Source organism: Elaeis guineensis, chromosome 11 (assembly GCF_000442705.2).
Source record: "Elaeis guineensis isolate ETL-2024a chromosome 11, EG11, whole genome shotgun sequence".
Classification (NCBI taxonomy): domain Eukaryota; kingdom Viridiplantae; phylum Streptophyta; class Magnoliopsida; order Arecales; family Arecaceae; genus Elaeis; species Elaeis guineensis.
This window is the reverse complement of record NC_026003.2, coordinates 109497470-109522254: the sequence shown is the minus strand read 5'-3', so window position 1 is coordinate 109522254 and position 24785 is coordinate 109497470. Positions and strand designations below refer to the sequence as shown.

At 35.0% G+C, this 24785-nt stretch overlaps 1 protein-coding gene across 2 annotated transcripts in view; it reads left to right on the top strand.

Moving 5' to 3' along the window:
• The first annotated feature begins 2519 nt into the window (after positions 1–2519).
• Positions 2520–24785, top strand: part of LOC105054233 (MADS-box transcription factor 6) — a 34639-nt gene continuing 12373 nt past the window's right edge. The window contains exon 1 of one of the 2 annotated variants that reach the window (XM_073246186.1): positions 2520–3075. In XM_073246186.1, the coding sequence (XP_073102287.1) occupies positions 2894–3075 (182 nt within the window). In that variant the 5' untranslated portion in view covers positions 2520–2893. Of the gene's footprint in view, positions 3076–3910; positions 4047–24785 lie in introns of those variants that run through there. The other variant, XM_073246188.1, reaches the window with a different exon arrangement.

Genomic DNA, 24785 nt, shown 5'->3' with positions numbered 1-24785 from the left:
TGGGCGTCATTAAAACGGATAGGGACTACTGCCACTTGACGTCCACATGCAGCTCATGTCGGATGGATGGCTGAGAAGCTACCGCCTGTCCATCATTGGGGGAAGGACGAAGGGACGTTCCTTTGTATCTCTGCGGTGGTCCAGTTCGACGACCGTTAAAAGCGCCAAGGCCAATCCAATCCAATCACCGGCCCCACCACCACCACACCCACCACTATTTCCCTTCTTTACCGCGGGGCGCGGGTACGGGTTGCAAGCCGCGTGCGCCGGCGCGCGACCGGTGATCTTTTTCTCAGTCCACACAAGAAAGCCCAAGGATTCCTCCAACTGATATAGGCGCAGAAATTCCCCTCTCCCCCACCCATCAAGCCCAACCTTGTGGTTCCAAAAGATGACACAAAATAAAACCTACCTTCCTCTTCTCATTAGGGTACTGTACGTGGTAGCAAGGCTTATTTGAATCAGCCAAAGAAAAACAAAAGATGGAATTGGAATAGCAATTTTCCCCCAAGAGTAGTGATTCCACAAGTCATTCTTGTTTTTGTTTGTTGGACTAAAAATTTTGGAATAACCATTGGCGGATGTTCTTTTGTCCCAAAAAAAGGGTCAAAATTTCAGTCCTTGGAATAGTTATTCCAGGAATAACTATCACTTTCTTATTCCTGTTTTTTTCAAGGGTTATATCAGCTTTGTTCCAGCAGCAAATGCTACACTACACTAGGCGTCTAGCCATGATTACAGCTGGTTGGTCGCCTTTCAGGAGGGAAAGGATCGGGGTTGATGTGTCGCAATGTTTAGGAGCCAGAGCCACAGGGCTAGCTAGGCCTCAGTCAAGCAGCTGAGAGCTAGCTAGCATTAGCAAATCGCAAAGCAGGGAACAGGGAGGATTCTCTTCAGACGAGCTGTAACCCTGTGACTGAGCCAATGACAGTGAAAAATTACATTGGTCTGACGGAGATTTTTATCTACCACCATTCAGTCTTCACATAAGATCATCCAACCCTGCTTGTTTTGAAAGCACTGTGGCATAGGGGGAGATCTCATAGCTAGGCTTTTGGCGCCCATGAGAACGACTTGAGAGGGCTTTAACTTGATACCATCTCCTAGATCACACGCTCTGAACCAAGAAATATACGTATGTTAGCTAGTAGACTCTGGTTGCAACACATTTGAAAACACGTCTATATTTTAATTGTGGAGATAGATTCCTCGTACACCCATGGTTTAAAAGTGAGTCTTATTGAAGTACATATCTTTAGGGTCCATTTGGTTGCTTGGGTTGGGTTAGGTTTCACTTCATATTGATATAGATATATATGTCTTCTCTGGACCACAGACAGCGATGGAAGTTGAGGAGGAAAAAATGGAATATAAATTAACGTTATCAGACGCCGTAAGCGACGGATTCCATCGTGAGAAAGACAAGGGCCCCACTTACCGAGTGTAATTTACATTAATGGACTCAGTGGGGCTTGCTGGAAGAGACCAAGACGTCTACCACACCTATCACCTACTTTTATTAGCAACCAAAGCTTTGAAATATCTTCCTTCGTTCATGCTCCTGTTGACACATGACAATCAATGATCCATGTATCACGGCCTTGCCCCTTTTGTTCTTTCTTGCCAAGATAAGGTACCCCAATGTAGAGTCAGGTCGGTGAGCAAACTCTACTAGAGAAGAAATAAACGTAAGAAAGGAAAGCCTCGTTACAGCGACGAGACCATAGAGAATGTGCAGACCATAATACACAGAGAAGGAAAAGAATTCCAAATATAAGCTTAAATATAAGAATGCCATTCCAACTCCGACTAATTGCAAGGATTTTGGCGTAATCAGGCATAGCTGCTGTCAGAAGAGCATTTGCAGTCAGAGGCACAACTTTTTACCTCCGTGGTTGATATTAACCGGAGTGGTGGATGGTAAATGCTTGTCAGGATCCACATGGCCACATATAAGGGTACGTGTCAGAGGTGGATTCCTCTATGTGAGCCATAAAATATCTTTGAAGTACCATATTTGAGTTGGTGAAGTGGGGGATTGCGTGATCGGATGGTCGGGATAATCTTATCCATGGGGCGGGAATAGAGGAAGCAATCTATGGGGATTTCGGAGGTACCAAGGTAACGACCGGGCCTCATGTGACGACAAGTGCGACGGGAGCTGAGATCGGCTCTCCGATCAAGATAATAAAAACGAGGTAAAAAATGGACGGCTGGATGCATGTCTCGTGAAGCAAAGCATCCTACGACGGCCGACACGTAGCTCCGTGATCAGGTTCTGACGCTTACTCATTCCCCTCCTCTTATATCGGACGTGACCACCTAGTGACCAGAACCTAGTAAGATCAGAAGGGTAATATCCTTTCCACTCTTTCTCCTCCTCTCTCTCCCTAAATAAATAAAAAAAGCTTACGAGTTCTCGAATCAATTCCCCATTGAAATGATTAAAAAAACAAAGAGGGGTCCATTTCGTTAGAAGAGGTATAGAGGTGATGAGGTATATCATGTGTAGGGGGCTAGGTGAAGGGTAGAGGTTGGGGGAGGAGGGGAACATGGCAATGGAGTGACCATTTTAGCTCATATTCCCATATCTAGTAGAAGGAATTATCAGAAAGGTGGAGGGGCTTCCACCTCTAACTTAATTACCAACTTAAATTAAGATTTAGAAGGGGGAACTTAGTGTGAAAATTTTAGATTAAAATGCAAAGAAGAAAAGAAAAGATTGAAAAGAATTAGTGCCTTTTCCTGCCTGCTTCTAATATTCTCTCTCCTTCACCCACCTCCTTGCCTTTCCATTATTATATTCTCTCTTCCAGCAAGTGTTTGGAGAGTACCACCACAAGAGAAAGCAGTGCTTGGAGAGAGAGAGAGAGAGAGAGACCGGAAGGAAAGAATGGGGAGGGGAAAAGTTGAGCTGAAGAGGATCGAGAACAAGATCAACCGCCAGGTTACCTTCTCCAAGCGCCGCAACGGCCTGCTCAAGAAGGCCTACGAACTCTCCGTCCTCTGCGATGCCGAGGTTGCACTCATCATCTTCTCCAGCCGCGGCAAGCTCTACGAGTTCGGCAGCGTTGGGTATAATAACTCTTCTCTTCTCTTCTTCCTTTCTTGCTCACTCTCATCTCCCTGTTTTTAAAGACTCTCTCTCGCTCTTTTTCTCATGATTTCGTTCTTTTCTCTTTGAAATATATAGATCCGATGTTTAAAGTTCTGAGCTGCTGAATCTGTGCTTGGTTAGGCGTTGGCAGCTTATTTTTTGGCGTTTTCTTTGCTATCTATTGCATTCAAGGTTGCAGATCTAAGATCTGATTCTTTTTCCATTTCTATGCTCCGATGGATGGCAAAGTTGTGGCTCTCTTTCGCCTGCCTCCGTTGTTTTATTCTTTTTCGATAACTCTTCCCGGAAGAAAGAGAGTAGGCTTAGAAGTATTTTGATCTATAATTATTTCTTGATTATTATTTTATTTTTAGCATGTCCTGCCGTCACTTTTGCCTTGTGCTCTCCTGCCTGGCTATCCACATCTCTAGCATTAGGTCTCGTATGGTGACGAGTAACGACTGGATGGGGTATCTTCCCCACCAATCTAGAAACCCTAACCATAGCTTTTCCCTCCGTTCTCTTCGGAAGACACCCATCTCTCTCTCTCCCCCTTTCTGTGTTTGGCTAGTCTTGTATTAAGAAAATGGTGGTTACGCTACGGCTTAAAACGAGAAAGATGAGCCTGCTCTTTCTATTTTCATCTACTGGTGTTTGAGTCGTCTCAGTGTATTTATGGTTCGCCTCTCTCATGGCACAGGGAAACTGGGATTTGTCTCTATCTCACATGCCAGCTACTGAACTTGGTTTTTTTTATTTATTTATTTTTTTTTAACTTTTTAAGCTTACAACCATTGCCAAATTAAAGAGACCTCCTAAGACTTCTTTCCGGGCATTAATAAAATATTAGTCAGCTTTTTTCCATTTCCGGTGCTATGTACCGAGAGTATACGTTTGATGTGTTATAAATGCTAAGCAGGCGAATATTTCTTGACATTTCTTGTGTATGGTGAGTTGTTACACGTCATCTTATGCAGTTGTTTCGAATATTTTGATCTTCTGTATGTATTATGTGTTCTTTTTCTTGACAATATTGCTTAGGTTCTGTGTTTCCTTCAGCTTTTGTTTCCTTCTGAAAATAATAAGATGAAAAGAGATTTCTCTTTCCTTTCTTCTTTACCTCCGTATCGATCCAGTTGTCAGAGCTTGCACTCCGATGGTCGATCAGATGAGAACATTAGATCCATGGAAGGATTCAGATTTGCTACCCCTGTGAGCTTTAATGAATAAAATAGTTTCGGGTGCTGCCTTTTCTTTTATTCTCCTTTTCTTTCCTATATATGAGACATAGTTAATAAAACAAATTCAGGTATTTCTTCCCCACCCCTACTCCTCTGAGGCTTAGTTAATAAATAGTCTCAGACAATCATTTTGAAGCTTTTATTTTCTTTGCAAGCAAATCCGTTTTTGCAGCGTCAGTAGTTAGCATTCTCTCAGGCTCATCGATCCATCCAGGTCTACATTTTTAGCTGGATAACCATCTTAGAAGCTTCTGTATGTTTAGTCGTTCAAAAGAACATAGGAAAAATAGAAGAAATTTGCATAAGATTATGTAAATGGTAGGAAGTAAACTGAGCTATGATGTTAGCTGCTTTGATGGTTGACAATCATGCAACTTTTACACATAATGCAGTGAAATAAAACATGAACATAATTCTTTACAATCCCTTGAAATATTGGCAATAGGAGAAAAATCATATAACACTTTGTGATCATAAAAACTGGGACGTATAAACAGTATTGACTTAGTTACTCATTCCTCATGGTTTTCATCAAAAAAGAAAAAACTTATTCCTGATGGTCAGATGCAGGTGCATGTATTGTTCCATGCTGATCAGATATTTCTCATGAATTGAGACAGTCCTAACATATTTCAGTGCATCCCTTCACACTTATATTTACTGCACTCTTGAAACTTGTTCTCTCACAATTTTATGCTCAGCTTTGTTCTGTAGAATTTTAGCTAAACTGAAAAAAAACTACAATTTTGGGTTCATTGCTTGGTACTATGGTAGGCCTGGGTTTGCAAGTGCAATGGCAGTTTTGAGTCCCGGAATAGTCACTTTGTGCAAGATACCAAAGATTAGATCTCTTCCCAGTTTGCCCCTTCCAAGGTTCTTAGATTGCCTGGACTATAACTGGCTAATTCATTCCTTTTAGTAAAACTATGATTACTAGCAGTTAAAGTTTGGAGGATGTGAAAGAATCAAATATACTTCAAAAGGATAATGCACAACCAATATTATAGTAAACTTTCAACATTAAGTTGCATAAACAACATTCTTCAAGGCATGTAAATTGAAGTTGATTACTCATGGTATGATAGCACGTCTATTCCTGTGTGTTTAAATTAGCATCTTTGAGTTGAAACTGAAATATTCGTGTCCAAAATGAGCCAAAATGGAATTCAAGAAGCACAAGAATAAATTATTATTATCATTATACGTTTATCTTTTCCACCAAGAAATATATGGTAGAAGTGGCTATACTATCTAAATTTCAAATGGTGTGCTTCCAAATTTTTAATTTAATTATTTAAATCACGTCTCAACCAGTTCTACAAATAAGTATACCGATTTTTGTACTTAAGCAAGTTATTTCTTTTTTTTTTTTTTCAAAAAAAAATTCTTTCATCCTTTCATTAGTGGGAAGGTGAGCTGTAGCAGAATCTACAAAGCCTCCAGCCAAAATACTTCCTAATTCTTACAGCCACAATGGAAGACACCAAATAAAACATATGAAGGAACATTTGTGTGAAAGCAGAAGGGTCTAAACGTATGATTGTTAAATAGAAACAAATTATTTAACACATGAAGTAGTAACTATCCTAATGTATTGATTGTAAATTATATGCAAAATAAATAACTAGCAAACAACTTAGAAGCATTTCTAGATATACAATTATTGAATTATCATTACTAAGGCATGGTAATGACAGAAACAAACTGTCTGGAATCTTGTGAAAGCATGACCTTAAATTCTATATTGATCATTTAGCTTTCACAATGGGAGAAAATTTTATCAGTTTCCTCCTATGTTGTCATAAAAATATACTAAAACAATAAATTAGGTGATTTGTATTGAACTTACAAAATAGCTTTTTTTTTTTTTTTTTTTTTTCAAAAAAAAAACGTAATAACCAAGGGAATGACAAACTCAAACTTACTAAACAAATTTATTCCAAAGGTTATAACAAACTTCAAATGCTGAAAAACAACCATAACCAGAAAAGAGAAAATCACCAAACAAAAATGATTGTGATGAATTTATTATTCGAACTGAATCCTTGTTATTTATCACTGTGCCTGTTCATGTTCTCCCTATTTTCTGTATGTCAATCATCTTTAAAGGATCGACCAAAATTAATTTAACGATACAGATCTTCAAATTATTTCATACTAGTTGCAGCCAAATATATATGTTGTTCTTATAGTAAAACTAGAATAGAAAGATATGAGCGTGCAAACCAGTCCAGTTAATGATATTAATCAATGGGGGTTGGTGTCGGTTTCCTTTGTTTAAATTCTGTATTCACAATAATTTAAGATCTTCTGTCAAGAAAAAGAAAAAATAATTTAAGATCTCACTAGATTCGATGGGCTTTTCCCATCTTCTTCCCCGAGAAAGAGATGTACAGCTCATGTTGATCTTGCTATAGTAGTGTTTGTTCAAAATTTCAGCTATCACTTTTTTGCTTGTCATTTTTGTTGAACCAGCACCATCCAATTGGTCTGCTCATGTTTTCTCTCTTCTTCCTACTTTATGCAATACTACACAAATCGACATCGTATATAAAATACAAACTGATGCATGAATATTGTACGCCAAAGAGAACTTTACGTAAGCCCCAACATGGTTTGTAAAATGTGCTTATGTTGAGATTATACTTGATCTAAAAGTACTTATGAAAGCAAAATTGCAACTTATGAATTACAAATTTCATATCTGAGGGCTTGAAAAAGTTATTTCACCTGTCTACTCCATTGTGTACATAATCATCTGCGTGGATTATAGATGATCTTTCCTCAAAGGAACTACCATAGTTTAACATTTTCTAAGTTGCACTGGTGATTCCACTATGTGATATAATAAATGAGCATTTTCTTGGAAATAGGCCATTTCTAGAATTAGCTTCCTATTGTGACTGCAACTTGAACAATCTATAGACCTTATATGTTATACTGCATAATCGTCAGTTTGCATTGCTGTGTTTAGATTTTGAAACATTCAATCCTTTTTAGTCTAGGAAGAAGGATTTCTTAAAAAGAAACAAGAATAGGAATGAGCATAATACTTGGCCTATGAGGCTGAAATGTTACATTAAGCAGCACTGTGTCATAATCTTGATCAGTTTATCTTGGTACAGCGTTCAATTGTCAAGATACGACTTCTATCAAATATTTGTACACCATATATGGTTGCATGTAAGTGCCTCCAAAGATGTGATATTATTTTCAGAATTGTCATTAGTGTAAACTTAGGGGAATCAATATTATGGTTTAGATTAATTGATATACTAAATATAGTTATAACACGGGATACCATGTTTGATCATTTTCGTATAATTCTACAAATATCTCAAGTTTATCATCAATATAAGAAGCTGCTATCTTCAAAGATAATGCATGATTTTGCTTTGTAATCCACTATCCATGGTGGTTCTAACATAGTACAAGAAATTCCCAGGAGGACATTTGTAGATTGGACAAATGAATATTTGTCAACGTAGAAAAAACTACATGTTAAATACTAGCCAATAATTGTTAGCTCAACTGTTTGGAACCCTTCTTTCTTGGTGAGAGGTCTGAGGTTTAAACTTAAGTAGTGACAAATATCCACCACATTCTCAAAAATGAAATATGTCGAACAATTTTATTTCATGTATTATGAATGGTCCTCTTCCACAACACAGAGATACATATATCTATATGCATACCTGAGTCATGATGAATAAACACCAAATTATAAAAAGGAAAACACGTCAATTTTACAAAAGGCCTTTCCTCTCTAAGCACAGTAATGCATATATCTATTTATACATGTATTATTTACTGTATAGTCTAAGAATGTGATATTATAATAATAATTTCTATAAAGCTTTAGGAGTCTATTGTTATGATGTCATACACTAACATATAGGTATCAGTTTTTTTTTGACCTATGATTTAGGTGAGAAAATCACCCATTTGATCGAGTATGCTACTAATCGATCTCTACCACCTGACATTATTGTGTGTGCTTCTGGAGAAGCATTCATGCAAGAAGGAAGTTTGAGTTTGATGTAAATGGCTAAAATATCTCCCACTTTACATAATTATCAATCAAATAAAAAATTATTCTATATATCAATCCTTACATCTCCTACAACCGGTGGAGTAACAGCCAGTTTTGGTATGTTGGGAGATGTCATTGTTGCTGAACCTAATACCTACATTGCATTTGCGGGCAAAAGAGTAATTGAATAAATATTGAATATGACAGTATCCGATGGTCCACAAGCGGCTGAGTATTTATTCTATAAAGGCTTATTTGACCTAATTGTATCACGTAATCTTTTAAAATGTGTTCTGAGTGAGTTATTTCAGCTCTATGATTTCTTTCCCTTGAATTAAAATTCAAAAAATTTATAAAGTATAGTACTAAATTCAGTTATTTATAGTGAATAAGTATTTAGTTCATCATAATCAAAAAAAAAAACTAAAAAGAATGGTGTTTTCTTTGATGACATAAGTTCTACTTGTAATAAGAGTTAGAAGTTTTGGATAATTACTTTTTAGTTTTTTCTTCAGATTTATTTTTTTATCCTACTTCTATTCATGATTAGTAATCACGAACCTTCTATCAACGGTTATTTCTCCTTGTTCATATCATGAGGTCTAAGTCTTCTAGAAATATGATGACTTCCAAAATTTTTATGATATCTATTTTATGTGTTTAACACATGTTATTTACGCTTGTTAACCTCTGTTTCTTTGATTAATTTTTGATACAGTGCGTATTGTAAATAGTCACACTATCTTTAGTAGTCTCCTAACACTGCACCCCGGCCCACTCCGGTCCGACCCCAGAAATGAATCCCTATCTCTCTATCTTTCTAGCTATTTAAGCATTCTTAGTTGCACCGACTCATGACATATATTTGGGTTATACGTATTTGATTACTGTGACATTAATTAAGACTTTAATATCATCTACAATTGAAGGAACTATCAAGCATACAATACAAATATCAAAGTAGTGAGAAAGTTCATTGCATCATTGAACTTTTACTCAAAGTTTGATTGATCATTCAATTCACTTCTCTCAATCATGTGTTTCTACATTCTTACACCTATTTAAAGGAAATATTTTCTCTCCATTACTGAAGCCCCCTTCTATGTCAACCTCTCCTAAACATTTGAAAGATCATTCATCCTCATGATTCTGTTTTCTTAACCTTCATACTGCTGTCTCCCAGAAGCATTCCATTTTCATATGTTGATGACATTAAAAATGCATATTTTTCCTTAATACCGTTTTATCAATAATATCCTCACCTTCCATTAGTTGTCTGAGTAGATATTTATCACATATCTGAGCATATTTTAAGCTAAACAATGCAAGTATTTATACATTTGTTAATTTATTTACTCATTTTCACAGAGGATTGATTTGTATTTCTTATTTTTAAGCTTATGCAAATATTATATCTTAACCTCGATACTCACTATAACATGTTGAAGCAATTCTCTCGCAACTATAATCATTATATTGGATGAGTAACTGTACATATCCGCTACCAAATCATTTAAAGAATAATATTTGTTTGGAGTTTGTACTCAAGTGAATACCTTGCAGTTACTGATAAAGGAGAAATCCTAAATAAGAGAAAAGAAAGAAAAAAGAACATGACTTGGAAGGAATGAAATGGGACTTTTATTTTTCTCAGTGGATTGATTACATTCCTTACGATATATCATATATATAGTCTTAAAATTTAATATAAAATAACAGGATAGCAACCAACTCTATCAAGATAACAACCAATCAAGATAACATCTTCATCTCTACCTATCTATAACTACCCAACTTAAATTTCTAATTGAAAAATTGAATTTCAAATTAAGTTTATCTTATCAACATCCCTCTTTAAACTTAATTTTCTTTCATCAATCATGCCAAGCAATGTCTTCAATTTACCGGATGTATCAAAGCTAACGCGCTTCGAAAAAATATCTACCACTTGATCTCCGGTCTTCACATACTCCAATTGGACTTCTTTACTTGATCTCGCATGAAGTGGAACCGCACGTCAATGTGTTTACTCATGAAAAATTGGGTTCTTCACCAATGCAATTGCCGATCGATTGTCCACCATAATCTTCGTCATTTCATATTGAGGATGATGCACTACCTTTATTAAGTTCCTTAGCCATATTGCATGGCTTACATATGATGATGCTGCCACATATTCTGCTTAACATATAGAGAGTGCCACGATCGGTTGGTTCTTTGAGAACCATGTGAAGGTCGTATTGCCGATAAAGAAAGTAAAATCAATAGTGCTTTTTCTATCTTCAAGATTTCTACCCTAATCGTTGTAAGAATACCAACTAATAAAAATTCATTAGAAACTGAATATAAAAAGTCATAAGTAATGGTACCTTTCATGTAGCGGAGGATTCATTTGGCAGCTTTGAGATGTATCGATTTTGGCTCTTTCATATATCGGCTTACCAATCCAACTACATCCAAGATATCCGGCCTCGTGCATGTCAAGTATCTTAGACTTCTGATTAGACTTTTAAAATATGTTACATGTGTTGGATTTTCGTATGGTGCGCATACATGTGGATTTCAAAAACTTCTTTTTCAAAATAATACAATGAAATAGAAGATTAAAATGTCTTTTACATTATAACATGCATGAATAAAATAAAGTACTTAGAGATCTAGTTCATATATAGAAATTAATACATGCTAAATTTTATGCTGAAAGTAAGTATATGATCGTATCACATACCTCCTTCATTTTTTTTCTTCAAACCTAGATTTTGAAGAAGATAAGTTCTATCTTAGCCACACAAATGTCTGGCTTCTACGAATATTCACTCAGTATCAGTCTGGATTGATCCTCTTTTGTGAAGATGCTTCTTCCTTAAGTTAGATCTTCCCTACGTATTTGAATCAACCCTATTGATCAACCTTTGATTCTTTCCTTGATCTTCTCTTTCTCTTCTTTTTCTTAATATTACTTTCTTGATCTTAGAACAATCAAGAACCTAAAATCAGCCTTTAGAAGAAAAGGGGACGCCTAACTAACTTGGGCAATTGGATTGGTGGGATGCCCAAACCGTTTTGGATGTTGAGATGTGAGAACAAGAGAACGTGTAAGAAGGGGCATGGAGAGATAGGGAGCGGAAATTTTGTAATCTAAAATTCAGCATGAAGAAACCAAGGGGTTCGGTCTCTTAAATAGATGGGCTGTTTGGGTTCCAACCAAAAGCTAATTTGGTTCAAAGATGTTCTCCTAATTTGATTAGGAATTCACTTTGATCTCACCCAAAAGACCACGCCAAAGAGGGATTAGGGGGCGTCAACTATTGGCATCCTCTTAGATATGTTTCAAGCGGAAAAGGGAGGGTGTTCACCCCCTCTCTTGGTTTCTTTCTTACATGGTCCACCATCACATGGTGCCCCATTTAATCACATCAAATGGCGCCATAACTTGATCAAGGGGTTCTCTAGTTAGTTAGAGAATTAGGCCCCTTTCTTGGCTTGATCCAAACCTATTTGGGCACCCAACTTTTGGAGCCCAATGAATCCAATTCAATTAGGTTCAAATACAGAAAATTAATTTGAATTAATTCTCATCAAATAAGCAATCCAAGTCCAAAAAAAAATTGAGTTTAACTATATGACAGCAAGGTTCTCTTAAACCCAATAAAATTTCTCCTAACCCAATTGAGACTTTATAAGCCCAATTGTTTAATGCAGATCAAATTTTTTTGTTGTGTGAACTCATAAATTCAATTTTATCTGGTAGTGAGATATACTATGATCTCTATCATAATATCATTAAAACTCTTTTCAATAGATCAGAATGATTCTACTATAATTCAACAAGGATCGTCGATCCAGAACGATCATAGTAAGCTCTTACAATCCATCAGCAACACCTAGCAATATGTAGTGGCAACCCAGCAGAATCGAAAAAAAATTGCTAGGTGTAGTTTCTATGTGATTCAATTTTTTTATCATGCATTTCGATATGATGGTAGGTCATGGATAAATTATCAAATCTTAATATTAATCATATGATAGATTTAATCAACTCAAGTCTAATTATGATTCTCATGAAAATTTTTTTCTACCAATTACACCACTGTGGCCACAGACTTATGGACTTAGCCTCTCAAATCTCATAGAACCACTCATCTCTCTCAAGATCGATAGATTTTATCTTGATACATGTCCTGCTCCTACAGTGGATCAATTATTACCAACATACACTATAAGATCTCAAGTGGTTAAGTGGCCATATTTTTATGCAGTCAAACTCCAGTAGCTTTACTATGAGCAATCATGCTTTCGCAGATTGAAGGACCACTAACACAACTATAGCATCGAGATGATCACTGATAATTGAGTAGAAATCTACGCGATCTCTCTTATGATCACGCTCAGTATTAGTACTTCTCTAACAACTATTTATACTTATCGCTCAATGTCTCTATACTGTAAACTAGATACTCATCTATCCTAAAAGATCTGTGCACCAATCTATGTGGATCAATCATCATTCTCATGATAATACTATGATCAAGAGTAATTTAAGAATTAATTATACATATCTCTAATTTTCAACACCTTAAGAATATGTATCTTAAGCATTAATTTCTTGGACGATTCAAAGATACATCATACTTGAATAAAAAAAAAAAATTTATCCTTTTATTGATCAAATCAATATTTTAAGTATAAATTTGTGTCCTAGAAATATATAATGTATCAGCCGTATTGACTTCTAAGACATATATCCAACAATCTTCTATTTGGACTAAAGTCAATCGGCCACTAATTTAAGTCTTATCTTTTCAAGGTAGACTTCAATCTTTGGCTGGCTTAATTGCTTTATTAGTGGATCTGCCACGTTATCCATGGAGTCTACTCTTCGCATCTCGACGTATTTCTTCTCGAGATAGTCGCATATGATACGGAACCATCACTCTATATGCTTTGATTTTTGATCAGACCCAGGCTATTTAGTGAGTGATATGGTTTCGTTGTTGTCGTAGTATAGTAGTATGGCATTCAATGTCATTACATCGAGCTCTGCGATAAACTTTTTAAATCAGAAGCCTTCTTTTGTAGCATTCGAAACAGTGACATATTCAGCTTACATGATCGAATCTGCTATGATGGGTTGCTTGGAACTCTTTCAGTTGATTGCACCATCATTGCATATGAACACATATCCTGACGTTGACTTTCTATCATCAGGATCAGATATGAGGTCTGAATCAATATAACCCTCGACTCGCAACTCAGATCTTCCTCTAAAGATCAAGAATAAATTTTTAATTTTTTTTAAATACTTAATAATATTTTTCATAGCTTTCCAGTGCTCCTCATCTAGATTCGACTGATACCTGCTCGTGACATTCACAGCAAGAACAATATCAGATCGAGTATACAGCATGACATGTATGAGGCTCCTTATGATCGAGGCATAAAAAATTCTACTGATGTGTTGAACTTTCTCAGATGTGATCGGATACATCATTTTGAAAAGATGAATACCATACCTAAGAGGTAGAAGTCTCCTTTTAGCATTTTTCATGCTGAACTTCTTCAGTACTTTCTCTATGTATAGTTTGTAAGACAGACCTAGTATCCTTTTAGATCTATTCCTATAAATCTTTATTCTAAGAATATACGATACTTTTTTTAGATCTTTAATGAAGAATTTCTTAGACAACCATCTTTTGACCGAGGTTAATATGGGAATATCATTTTCAATAAGACAAATATCATCCACGTACAATATGAAAAATGTTATTACACTCACACTGATCTTTTTGTATACACAGGATTCTTCCTCATTTTTGATGAAATCAAACGATTTGATCACTTCATCAAAATAAAGGTTCTAACTTCGATTAGCTTGCTTTAATCCGTATATAGATCTTTACAGCTTGCAGACTTGATGATCGTCATCACCGGATGTAAAATCCAAAGACTGCTCTATATAGATATCTTCCTTAAGAAATTCATTCAGAAAAATAGTTTTCACATCCATCTATCAGATTTCATTATCATAATCAATTGCAACAGCAAGCAGAGTGTGGATAGATTTCAGTATGACTACAGATGAGAAGATTTTTTGATAGTCAATACTTTCATACTGACTATAAATTTTTACTATGAGCCTAGCTTTATAGGTCTCTACCTTACTATTTGCATCTATTTTCTTTTTGTAGATCTATTTACATCCAATAGGTAATATATCCTCAGGTAGATCTACTACAGTCCATACTTGATTCGGATACATCAAGTCAATCTCCGACTTCATTGCATCTAACTATTTCTCGAAATCGATATCGGACATCATTTCGTCAAAGGTATTTGGATCATCTCCATGATACTTATCTTTCATAAGAAATATTTTTTCTATATCCTTTGTAAATATATCCATGTACCTCTCAGGAGGACGGAAGATCCTACTAGATCTACAAGATGGTGAAGAAATATCAACTACTAGCTCATTAACTATATGTTCCTGAGAATCTATAGTTCGTTGCTCTTCAGAGAGATTCTCTTCGAGCTCAATTAACTTTTCACTGCCACCATCCTGGATAAACTATTTTTTTAAGAATATGGCATGACAACTCACAATCATATTACGATCATGTAAAAAATAAAAATAGTATCATATAGATTCTTTTGGATATCCTATAAAATGAGCTATAACAGATATCTATCCTCTAATTTATCAATCATCTATTTTTACACATAGGATGGATTTTCTCAAATCTTTAGATAATCTAGACTCGACTTCTTACCATGCCATTCTCATATGGGATGGTAGGAATAGATTTTGAAGGAACCCTATTTAGTAGGTATATCATGGTTAACAAGGTATGTCTCCAAAGATATAAGGGTAAATCAGTGAAGCTCATATGGACCTGACCATATCTAATAGGGTCCTATTCCTTCTTTTGGATACCCCGTTAAGCTGAGGTATACTAGGAGGGATCCATTGAGAGACTATGCCGTTGTCCTTAAGATATTTTAAAAATTTTTGACTAAGGTATACACCTCTTCGATCTGATCGAAGAATTTTAATGGGTTTGTCTGTTTATTTCTCTACTTCGTTTCTAAATTTTTTAAACTTTTGAAAGGCTTCAGACTTGTGTCTTATCAGAAACACATATCTGTATCGTAACAAATCATCGGTAAAGATAATGAAGTAGTTATAACCACTCCTGTCTTATTCATCAAATGGTCCATACATATCAGTGTATACCAGAACAAAATCTCAGTGGCTTTTTCTTCGTATCCTACAAAAAGCAACTTGGTCATCTTTTCTCAAAGGCAAAGTTCGCATGCTAGGCATTACTCAAAATCAAAAGATCAAGAATCTCATCCTTTTTCAGTTTATTTATCCTTTCCTCTCCAATATGTCCAAGCTTGAGATGCCACATATACTTCTGCTTAATTTCATTTCTGGATCTCTTTTGACCTACGGCACTCATTATTTGCTCGTTTATATTCATATTCGCATCAACATACAAGTGATAAAGATTATCAATTAAAAGATCACGTGCAATCAAGTTATTTTATAAATAAATAGAATAAAATTTTTTATTAAAATTAAAATCAAATCTATCCTGTGCTAGTACAGCTATGAAAATCAAATTTCGACTAGCTATAGGTATAAAATAATAATCTTTTAAATCTAATATAAACTATGATGGTAATTGAAGAGGACAGGTATCTACGGCTTCTAGAGTAACCTATGCTCCATTACTGATCCGATGGATCATATCACCTTGCCTCAATCTCCTTCTTTCTATTAGACTCTGCATTGAAATATATATATGAACACTAGAATCAGAGTCCAATATCCAACTAGAAGTAGAAGAAATCGTTAGGTTTGATTCAATTACGAGCAAACTAGCCATATCTTCCAAAGGTGTGTCATCCTTCTTGGTCTTCAAGCTTTCCAGATAGAGTGGACAAGTCCTCCTCCGATGGCCATCAGCATCATAATGGAAATACTTTTTTTTCACCACAATCTTCATCGAAGCATTCTTCTTTGGCTTGTTCTCCTTTTTCTGTTTCTTCATGAGTTTATTTTTCTTCTTCCAACCAGACTTTCTCTTGGATGAAAAAGTCCGCTCTAGAGCGAGAACAATGGCCCTTGAACTTTTCAAAATTTTCTCAGTAGTGACCAATATGTTGACCAGTTCGGATATAGTGCAGTCCAATTTGTTTATATAAAAATTTATAATAAATTGACTATATGAACTCGTAAGGGATTGCAGGATTAAATCCATTAGCAATTTTCTTTGCATATTCTGCTCGAGCTTTTCAAGCTCTTCTAGGTCCTTGATCATTATCATACAATATTCATGGACTGACTGTCCTTCGCGCATCTTCATGTTAAAGAGTCTCTTGAAGACCTCAAAGCACGTAGTGTGGTTTCGCTCACCATACAACTCTTGTAAGTGAGTAATTATGGTCCTGACAGTAGGCATATATTCATGTTGGTTTTACAACTCGTTTGACATAAAAACCAGCACATACCATTTAATCTGACTGTCATCATTCATCCATTTATCAAATACTGCTCTCTGCTCAGCACTAGGATGGTTTGGTAAGACTGGAGGATCTTGGTCAAGTACATATTCTAATTTTTTAGATATTAAGATAATCTTGAGATTTCTAAGTCAGTCTTTAAAATTGATTTTGATCAAATGATTGGATTCAAGGATGTGGACTAGAGGGTTCAAAGCTGATATGGTTTAACTGCGAGAGTAGAGATTCAAGTTAGATATTTATACTTAAGTTTTATATTTAATTTAGAGATTTTAAGAAGTAAATAAACTCTCATTATTTTTTTTTGGATTCCTACACTCTCCGGATGGAGAAGCGAAAATTCTAACATGATAATTGAACTTTTAGTAGGTGCTACGGTCCTACCAATATCTTGCACCTCACCTAACAGTTATTAATAACACGTACACCGATGCATGGACAACTTCTTATCCAGATATTTCTCTAAGCATGTTGCAGCGACTTAGTCTCTAAGTTATGTAGACTCACCTAATAGTTATTGATCATACTCCTTAGTTAAGTCTGACCCATCATTCACAAGCAGGTGCAAAATCGTCATTGGATCTCTCATCTAACAGTTATTGGGCCCAACCCCATCTTTACGCTGAAGTAATTTTTTGCTAATAGAGAGGTTGTATATTTTTGATACAACTGAACCACTGTGACCAATCAAGAACAATCAACACCAGTAGCACATTCGCACATCTACAATGGTGGAAGATCTCTAGACTTGATATTCATGAAAAAATTTGGTTTAGGTCTCATCTAATCAGTCATCGAATGACTGATCTAATTGGCATGGACTAAACCAGACCGCCAAGCAATCATATTCAAGACTCAATCTTTCAAATTGATCAGGTAAGTGGAGATCAGTGAAAAGCTTCCTCTTGATAGATCAAGGGTCCTAATTAAATAACTACCTTTCAATTACTTGTCTTAAATATCAATAGGTCAATTGATCCAAATAGGTTCGCTTAAGCGAATAAGGCTCAAGCCATCGAGCCAAATTAGATCCTTAGGTTAATCAATTCTATATATGGGTATTCATCGATTTGATCAACAATAATTGTATGATCTAAAGCTTTATTGATCTAATCCTAATCAACACTTAACTTGGTTCAATCAATCGCTAAATCAATTTTAGACTCATTATGTTCAAATAAAAACCGTAGGTGTAATCCAATTACGTAACCTAATTTGATCTACTCATGACCAAACCCTCATGCACAAATATAAATTTTAGATTTTAAAACTAAATTTCATATCTAAATTTTTTGCATGAAAATTAAATTTTTAATCTTGAAACTAATTTTTAGATCCAACATACAAACATATATCTCATATATGAATTTAGAATTGAGATCTAAACTAAATTCATATCTTGTCATGATATCACATATCTCATATATCAATCATAAATCATATCTAAATTAATTTTAAGATTTATGCATACAACCATATATCACATACATGAATTAAAAATTGATCTAGAATAATTTTCAGATCTATGCATGCCTTTATATATCTTATATACGAACTAGAAATCAGATCTAAAATAATTTTCAGATCTAAATTAAACATCTATACATCTTATGGATTAAGAAAAATCAGATTTTGAAACTCTTTTTAAAATATATATGTCAATCTTATGCATATAAAATTCATGGCTCTAATACCTCTGTTGGATTTTCGTATGATGCGCATGCATATAGATTTCAATTTTTTTTTTAAATAACTAAATAGAATAGAAGATTAAAACTTCTTTTAATCTAGAACATGCATACACAAAACAAAGCATCTAGGGATCTAGTTTATATGCAGAAATTAATATATACTAAATTTTATGCTGAAAATAAGTATGTGATCATATCATGTACCTACTTCATTTTTTTTTTCTTTCAAATTTGGATCTGAAAAAAAATAGATTCTATCTTAGCTACACAATTATTTGGCCTCTATGGGTATCCACTCAGGATCAGCCTAGATTGATCTTCTTTTGTGAAGATCCTTCTTCCTTAAGTTGGATCTTTCCTGTGCATCTGAATCAATCCTGCTGATCAACCTTTGATCCTTTCCTTGATCTTTCTTTTTTTCTTCTTTTTGTTGATCTTACTTTCTTGATCTTAGAACAATCAAGAACCTGAAATCATTCTTGAGAAGAAAGGGGACGCCCAACTAACTTGGGCAATTGGATTGGTGGGACGCTCAAACCCATTTGGACGTTAGGATGTGAGAACAAGAGAGCATGCAAGAAGGAGTGTGGAGAGATAGGGAGCAGAAGTTTTGTGATATGAAATTCAGCATGAAGAAACCAAGGGGTGCGGTCTCTTAAATAGATGGGCTATTTGGGTTCCAACCAAAAATTAATTTGGTTCAAAGATATTCTCCTAATTTGATTAGGAATTCACTTTGATCTTACCCAAAAGACCATGACAAAGAGGGATTATGAGGCACCAACTATTGGTGTCCTCTTAGATATGTTTCATGCAGAAAAGAGATGTGGAAAAGGGAGGAGGGCATCCACCCCCTCTCTTGGTTTCTTTCTTACATGATTCACCATCACATGGCACCCCATTTAGTCACATCAAATGGTGCCATAGCTTGATCAAGGGGTTCTCTAGTTAGTTAGGGAATTAGGCCTTTTTCTTAGCTTGATCCAAACTTATTTGGGCACCCAACTTTGGAAGCCCAATGAATCTAATTCAATTAGGTTCAAATGCAGAAAATTAACTTGAATTAATTCTCATCAAATAAACAATCCAAGTCCAAAGAGAAATTGAGTTAATCACGTGCTAGCAAGGTTCTTCCAAACTCAATAGGATTTCTCCTAACCCAATTGAGATTTCATAAGTCTGATTGTTTAATCCAGATCAAATTTCTTTATTGTATGATCCTATAGGTTTAATTCTATCTGATAATGAGATATACTTTGATCTCTATCATAGTATCATTGAAACTCTTTTCAATAGATCGGAATGATTTTACTCTAACTCAATAAGGATCGTCGATCCAAAATGATCTTAGTAAGTTCTCACAATCTATTAGTGATACATAGAGTATATAGTGACAATCCAGAAGAATCGAAAAAGAATCTTTAGGTGTAGTTTCTATATGATTCAATCTCTCTATCGTGAGTCCCGATATGATGGTAGATCATAAATAAATTGTTAAATCTTAACATCAGTCATATAATAGATTCAATCAACTCAAATTTAACTATGATTCTCGTGAAAATTTTTTTCTATCAATCACACTGCTGTGACCACAGACTTATGAACTGAGCTTCTTAAATCTCATAAGACCACTCCTCTCTCTCAAGATTGATAAATTCTATCTAGATACATATCTTGCTCCTACAGTAGACTAATTGTTGCCAACATACACTACAAGATCTCAAGTGGTTAAAAGATCATATTTTTATGCAGTCAAACTCTAACAATCTTATTGTGAGCAATCGTACTATCGCAGGTCAAAAAATCACTCACACAACTATAGCATCGAGATGATCACTGATAATTAGGTAGAAATCTATGTGATCTCTCATATGATCACGCTCAGTACTAATTATTCTCTAACAACTACCCACATCTGTCACTCAATATTTCTACACTATAAACTAGAGACTCATCTATTTCAAAAGAAGCAATGTGTACATCTATCTATCCAAATCAATCATCATTCTCATAATAGTACTATAATCGGAAGTAATTTAAAAATTAATTATACATGCCTCTAATTCTTAATACCTTAAAAATATGTATCTTAAGTATTAATTTTTTGAACGATTCAAAGACACATTACACTTGAATGAAAAATAAAAAATTATCTTTTTATTAGTCAAATCAATATTTTAAGTATAAATTTATATCCTAAAAATATACAATATATCAGCCATATTAGCTTCTAGGACATACATCCAACAGCATCAACTAACTCTCCATCTTTGTACTTTGATAATTTGGTGCTGCACACCACGGTGTGCTAATAGAGTTGTAGCCTTTCATCTCGAATCTTTTTAGAATCTCATTTGCATAAGCCTTCTATGAAATACAAATTTTTTCATTGCTTTCCTTCACTTCGATCCCAAGAAAATAAGACATGAGATCGATGTCCGCCATCTCAAATTCGTGAACCATTATTCTCTTAAATTTTTCAAAGATAATCGGATTGTTGCCTGTAAAAATAAGATCATCTACATACAAGCAAATAAGTAAGATATCACTATTATTTATTTTCATATACAATGCACTTTCATATAAGGGCACTGAATATAGTCGTTCTGCTTAAAGTATTGATAGATCCTCGCATTTCAAGCCCTCGATGCTTGCTTAAGCTCATACAATGCTTTCTTCAATCTATATATCTTCTCTTCATGCTCTTTTATGACATACCCTATAGGTTGCTCAATATATACTTCCTCATCAATAAAATCATTTAAAAATACTGACTTTACATCAATTTGAAAAATAAACCATCTATTTTGTGTAGCAATAGAAATAATTAATCTAATTGTTTCCATACGAATGACAAGGGCAAATACCTTACTGTAGTAAATTCTGGCCTTTTGCTTACACCCTTTGGCAACTAGTCTGGCTTTGTATTTTTTCACCACGCCTTCTGCATTCTTCTTTGCTCGATGGACTCACTTTACCCCAATAACCTTCTGCCCTTTAGGGAATGTTGTTAACTCCCATATATGGTTCTTCTCTATTGCTTTCATCTCTTCTGCCATAGCATCTCTCTACCTTTTATCTTCTACCACTTTTTGAAACTCTAGAGGTTCACAATTAGTTAATAAACAAACAAGATGCAATTCATCTGTTATGTCATAGAGTTTTTGTAGGCTTCTTGTGTTTCGAGGTCTTTCTTCCAAAGAAAAGTCCGAGGATGTACATAATGATGGCGAAGGTGATGGTGAAGAGGGTGATGAATATGGGGGTGTTGATGAAGTTGAAGAAGTTGGTGTAGCCTCTTGGACTTCTATTTTTGCTTGTACTTCTTTGATTTCTCCAACTTTATACCAGGTCCAGATACCTTCTTCATTAAACTCCACATCTTTGCTAATAATAATTTTGAAACTATTAGGATTATAAAGCTTATAGGCTTTTGATTTAGAGAAGTACTCGATAAAGATCGCCTTTATGCATTTGTATAGGATAGTGATTTAGATTATAGACGGCACAAGCTGCCACCTCGGCCTAGAATTCTTTCTGCAAGTTCTTCATCTTCAGCATGCTTTCCATCATATTGATAATGGTGTGATTCTTTCTCTCTGTCACTCTATTCTGCTGAAAGAAATATGGAGCAGTCAACTAAAGTCGGATCCCATTCTCTTCATAAAAATTTTCAAATTTTTTTGATGTAAACTCATCGCCCCAATCAGATTGAACAGCTTTAATAAAGTAGCCACTCTCATTCTCCACCATTGTTTTAAACTTCTTGAATTTGTCTAACACTTCAGACTTTTCCTTCAAAAAATATAGCCAAATCTTTTGAGAAAAATCATCGATAAAAGAAAGAAAGTACCAACGCTTACCCAAGGATGTAGGGATTATGGGTCCACAAACATCCATATGAATAAGTTGCAGTAGCTTCTTGGCTCTATAGGTTGCTTCATGAGCGAAACTCCTCCTTGGTTGCTTTTCAAAAACACATCCCTCATAAAGTTGATCCAGATGATTGATTGGAGGCAAGCCATATACCATCTTCTTGGTTAATAGGGTGTTAAGGTCGCCAAAATTAATATATCTCAATCTTAGATGCCAAATCCATGAAGGATCTTTCACACATACTTTTAAGCATCTTGTTACATCATTTTTGATGTCAAGAACAAACATCTGATTCTTTGACATCTCAACTTGAGCAATCAAGTCATTGAAATTATTTCTTATAAAGAGCTTTTTATCTTTCATATGAATGTCATAATTTTTCTCAAGCAATTGTCCCAAACTTAAGATATTGGTTTTCATATCCGGTACATAATATACTTCCAAAATAAATTAATAGTTATCATCTTTTAGGCAGATTAGGATTTTATCTTTGCCTTTTATCAAAATTTTTGAAGAATCACCAAAATGAACATAGCCTCCCACCGATTCATCTAGCTCTACAAATATATCTTTATGTATGCAGATATGGTTGCTGGCTCCGCTATCCAAATACCAGCTCTCATTCTTTCCTCCTTCACCTTCTTGAGTCCTTCACCTTCTTTAGAAGCTAGCAGCAACAAATCTTCTTCTTTTCATTCAACATAGTTAGCATTTTCTTCTACTTGGTTATCTTTATTGTAATAACATTCATAAGCAAAATGACCAAGCTTCTTACAGATGTAACAATGAACTTTTGATTTGTTCCTCCGAGCTTCTCTTTTGTGAGGACTATTTTGACTGAAGTGGACATCATTTCTTCCATGTCCTCTTCTACCACGTCCGACGCCTCTGCCACGACCTCAACCATGACTTTATCCTCGATTAGTTTCAGCACTTCTGAAGCTTTCTTTTAATGTGAGTTTGCTTTGAAGTGCTTGATCAATTAGCTCATTTTTCTTCTTGTTGATTCGTTGCTCATGATTGCAGCAACCCCATCAGTTCATTTATAGTCATGGCTTTGAGATCTTTTGATTCTTTGATAGCCATGGCAACATAATCGAATATGTCATATAAAGAACATAATATTTTTTCAATCACACGAACATCATCTAGGTTTTTTTCAGCATTTCTTCGAAGCTAGTTCACAATGATCTGAACCGGTGTGAAATAATCTGCAATGCTCTCAAACTTTGTCATCTGTAATGCTTCAAACTCGCATCAGAGCATCTGAAAGTAAATTTTTTTCACCTTTTCAATGCCTTTGTAGGCGTTATGGAGAATATGCCATGCCTGTTTGGAGGTGGCGGCTGCTGACACCTTCTAAAAATTTACTTCATCTAGGTCCTCATACGTATAAAACAGAGCCTTCTTATCCTTCTTCCTTGAGTTGTTTAGGATCTCCCACTGGTTTGCTTGGAGTGTTGACTCATCTTCAGGCTCTTCGTAGCCTCTCTCGACCACCTCTCATGTATCTTCGAATCCAAATAGAGCCTTCATCTGAATACTCCAGTTCTCCTAATTCTCCTTCGTCTGGAAAAGGGACTTGGATTTGCATATTACTAGCCATCTCTCCAAAAAAAAAAAAAAAAATAAAGCTCTGATACCAAATTGATAAAAGGAGAAATCCTAAATAAGAGAAAAGAAAGAAAAAAGAATGAGGCTTAGAACGAATGAAATGAAACTTTTATTTTTCTCGATAGATTGATTACATTCCCTGCGATACATCATATATATAGCCTTAAAATTTAATTTAAACTAATAGAATAACAACTAGTTCTATCAAGATAATAATCAATCAAGATAACATCTTCATCTCTATCTATCCATAACTATCCAACATAAATTTTTAATTAAAAAATTAAATTTCAAATTAAGTTTATCTTATTAGTTACATGTCCTATTTTATTAGAATTGGTTGATAAAATATTTAGCATGATTATGTATGAGAGGACTCTAATTTTGTGAGGTTTGCAGTGCTTTTGAGTATATAAGCAAATTCTATTCTATCTAAAGATATTGGCTAAGAAACAACAAAGAAGAAGAAATATGATGACCTTTCATAATAACGGGGAAAACAGTTGAGTGTATCTGTAAGGAAAGGCTTTCAAATTATTTGCACTAAGTCTAAACTTGTTTGAAATTGTTGCAAATACTTAAGTTGGTTCTTATATATTCTAAAAAATTATACTTCATTCATCTAAAGAAGACTTTATAAGGTTCCTAAAATGTTTAAGGTACTAGCTAATAGATGATAGACTGCCAAAGATAAAGAGGTGATC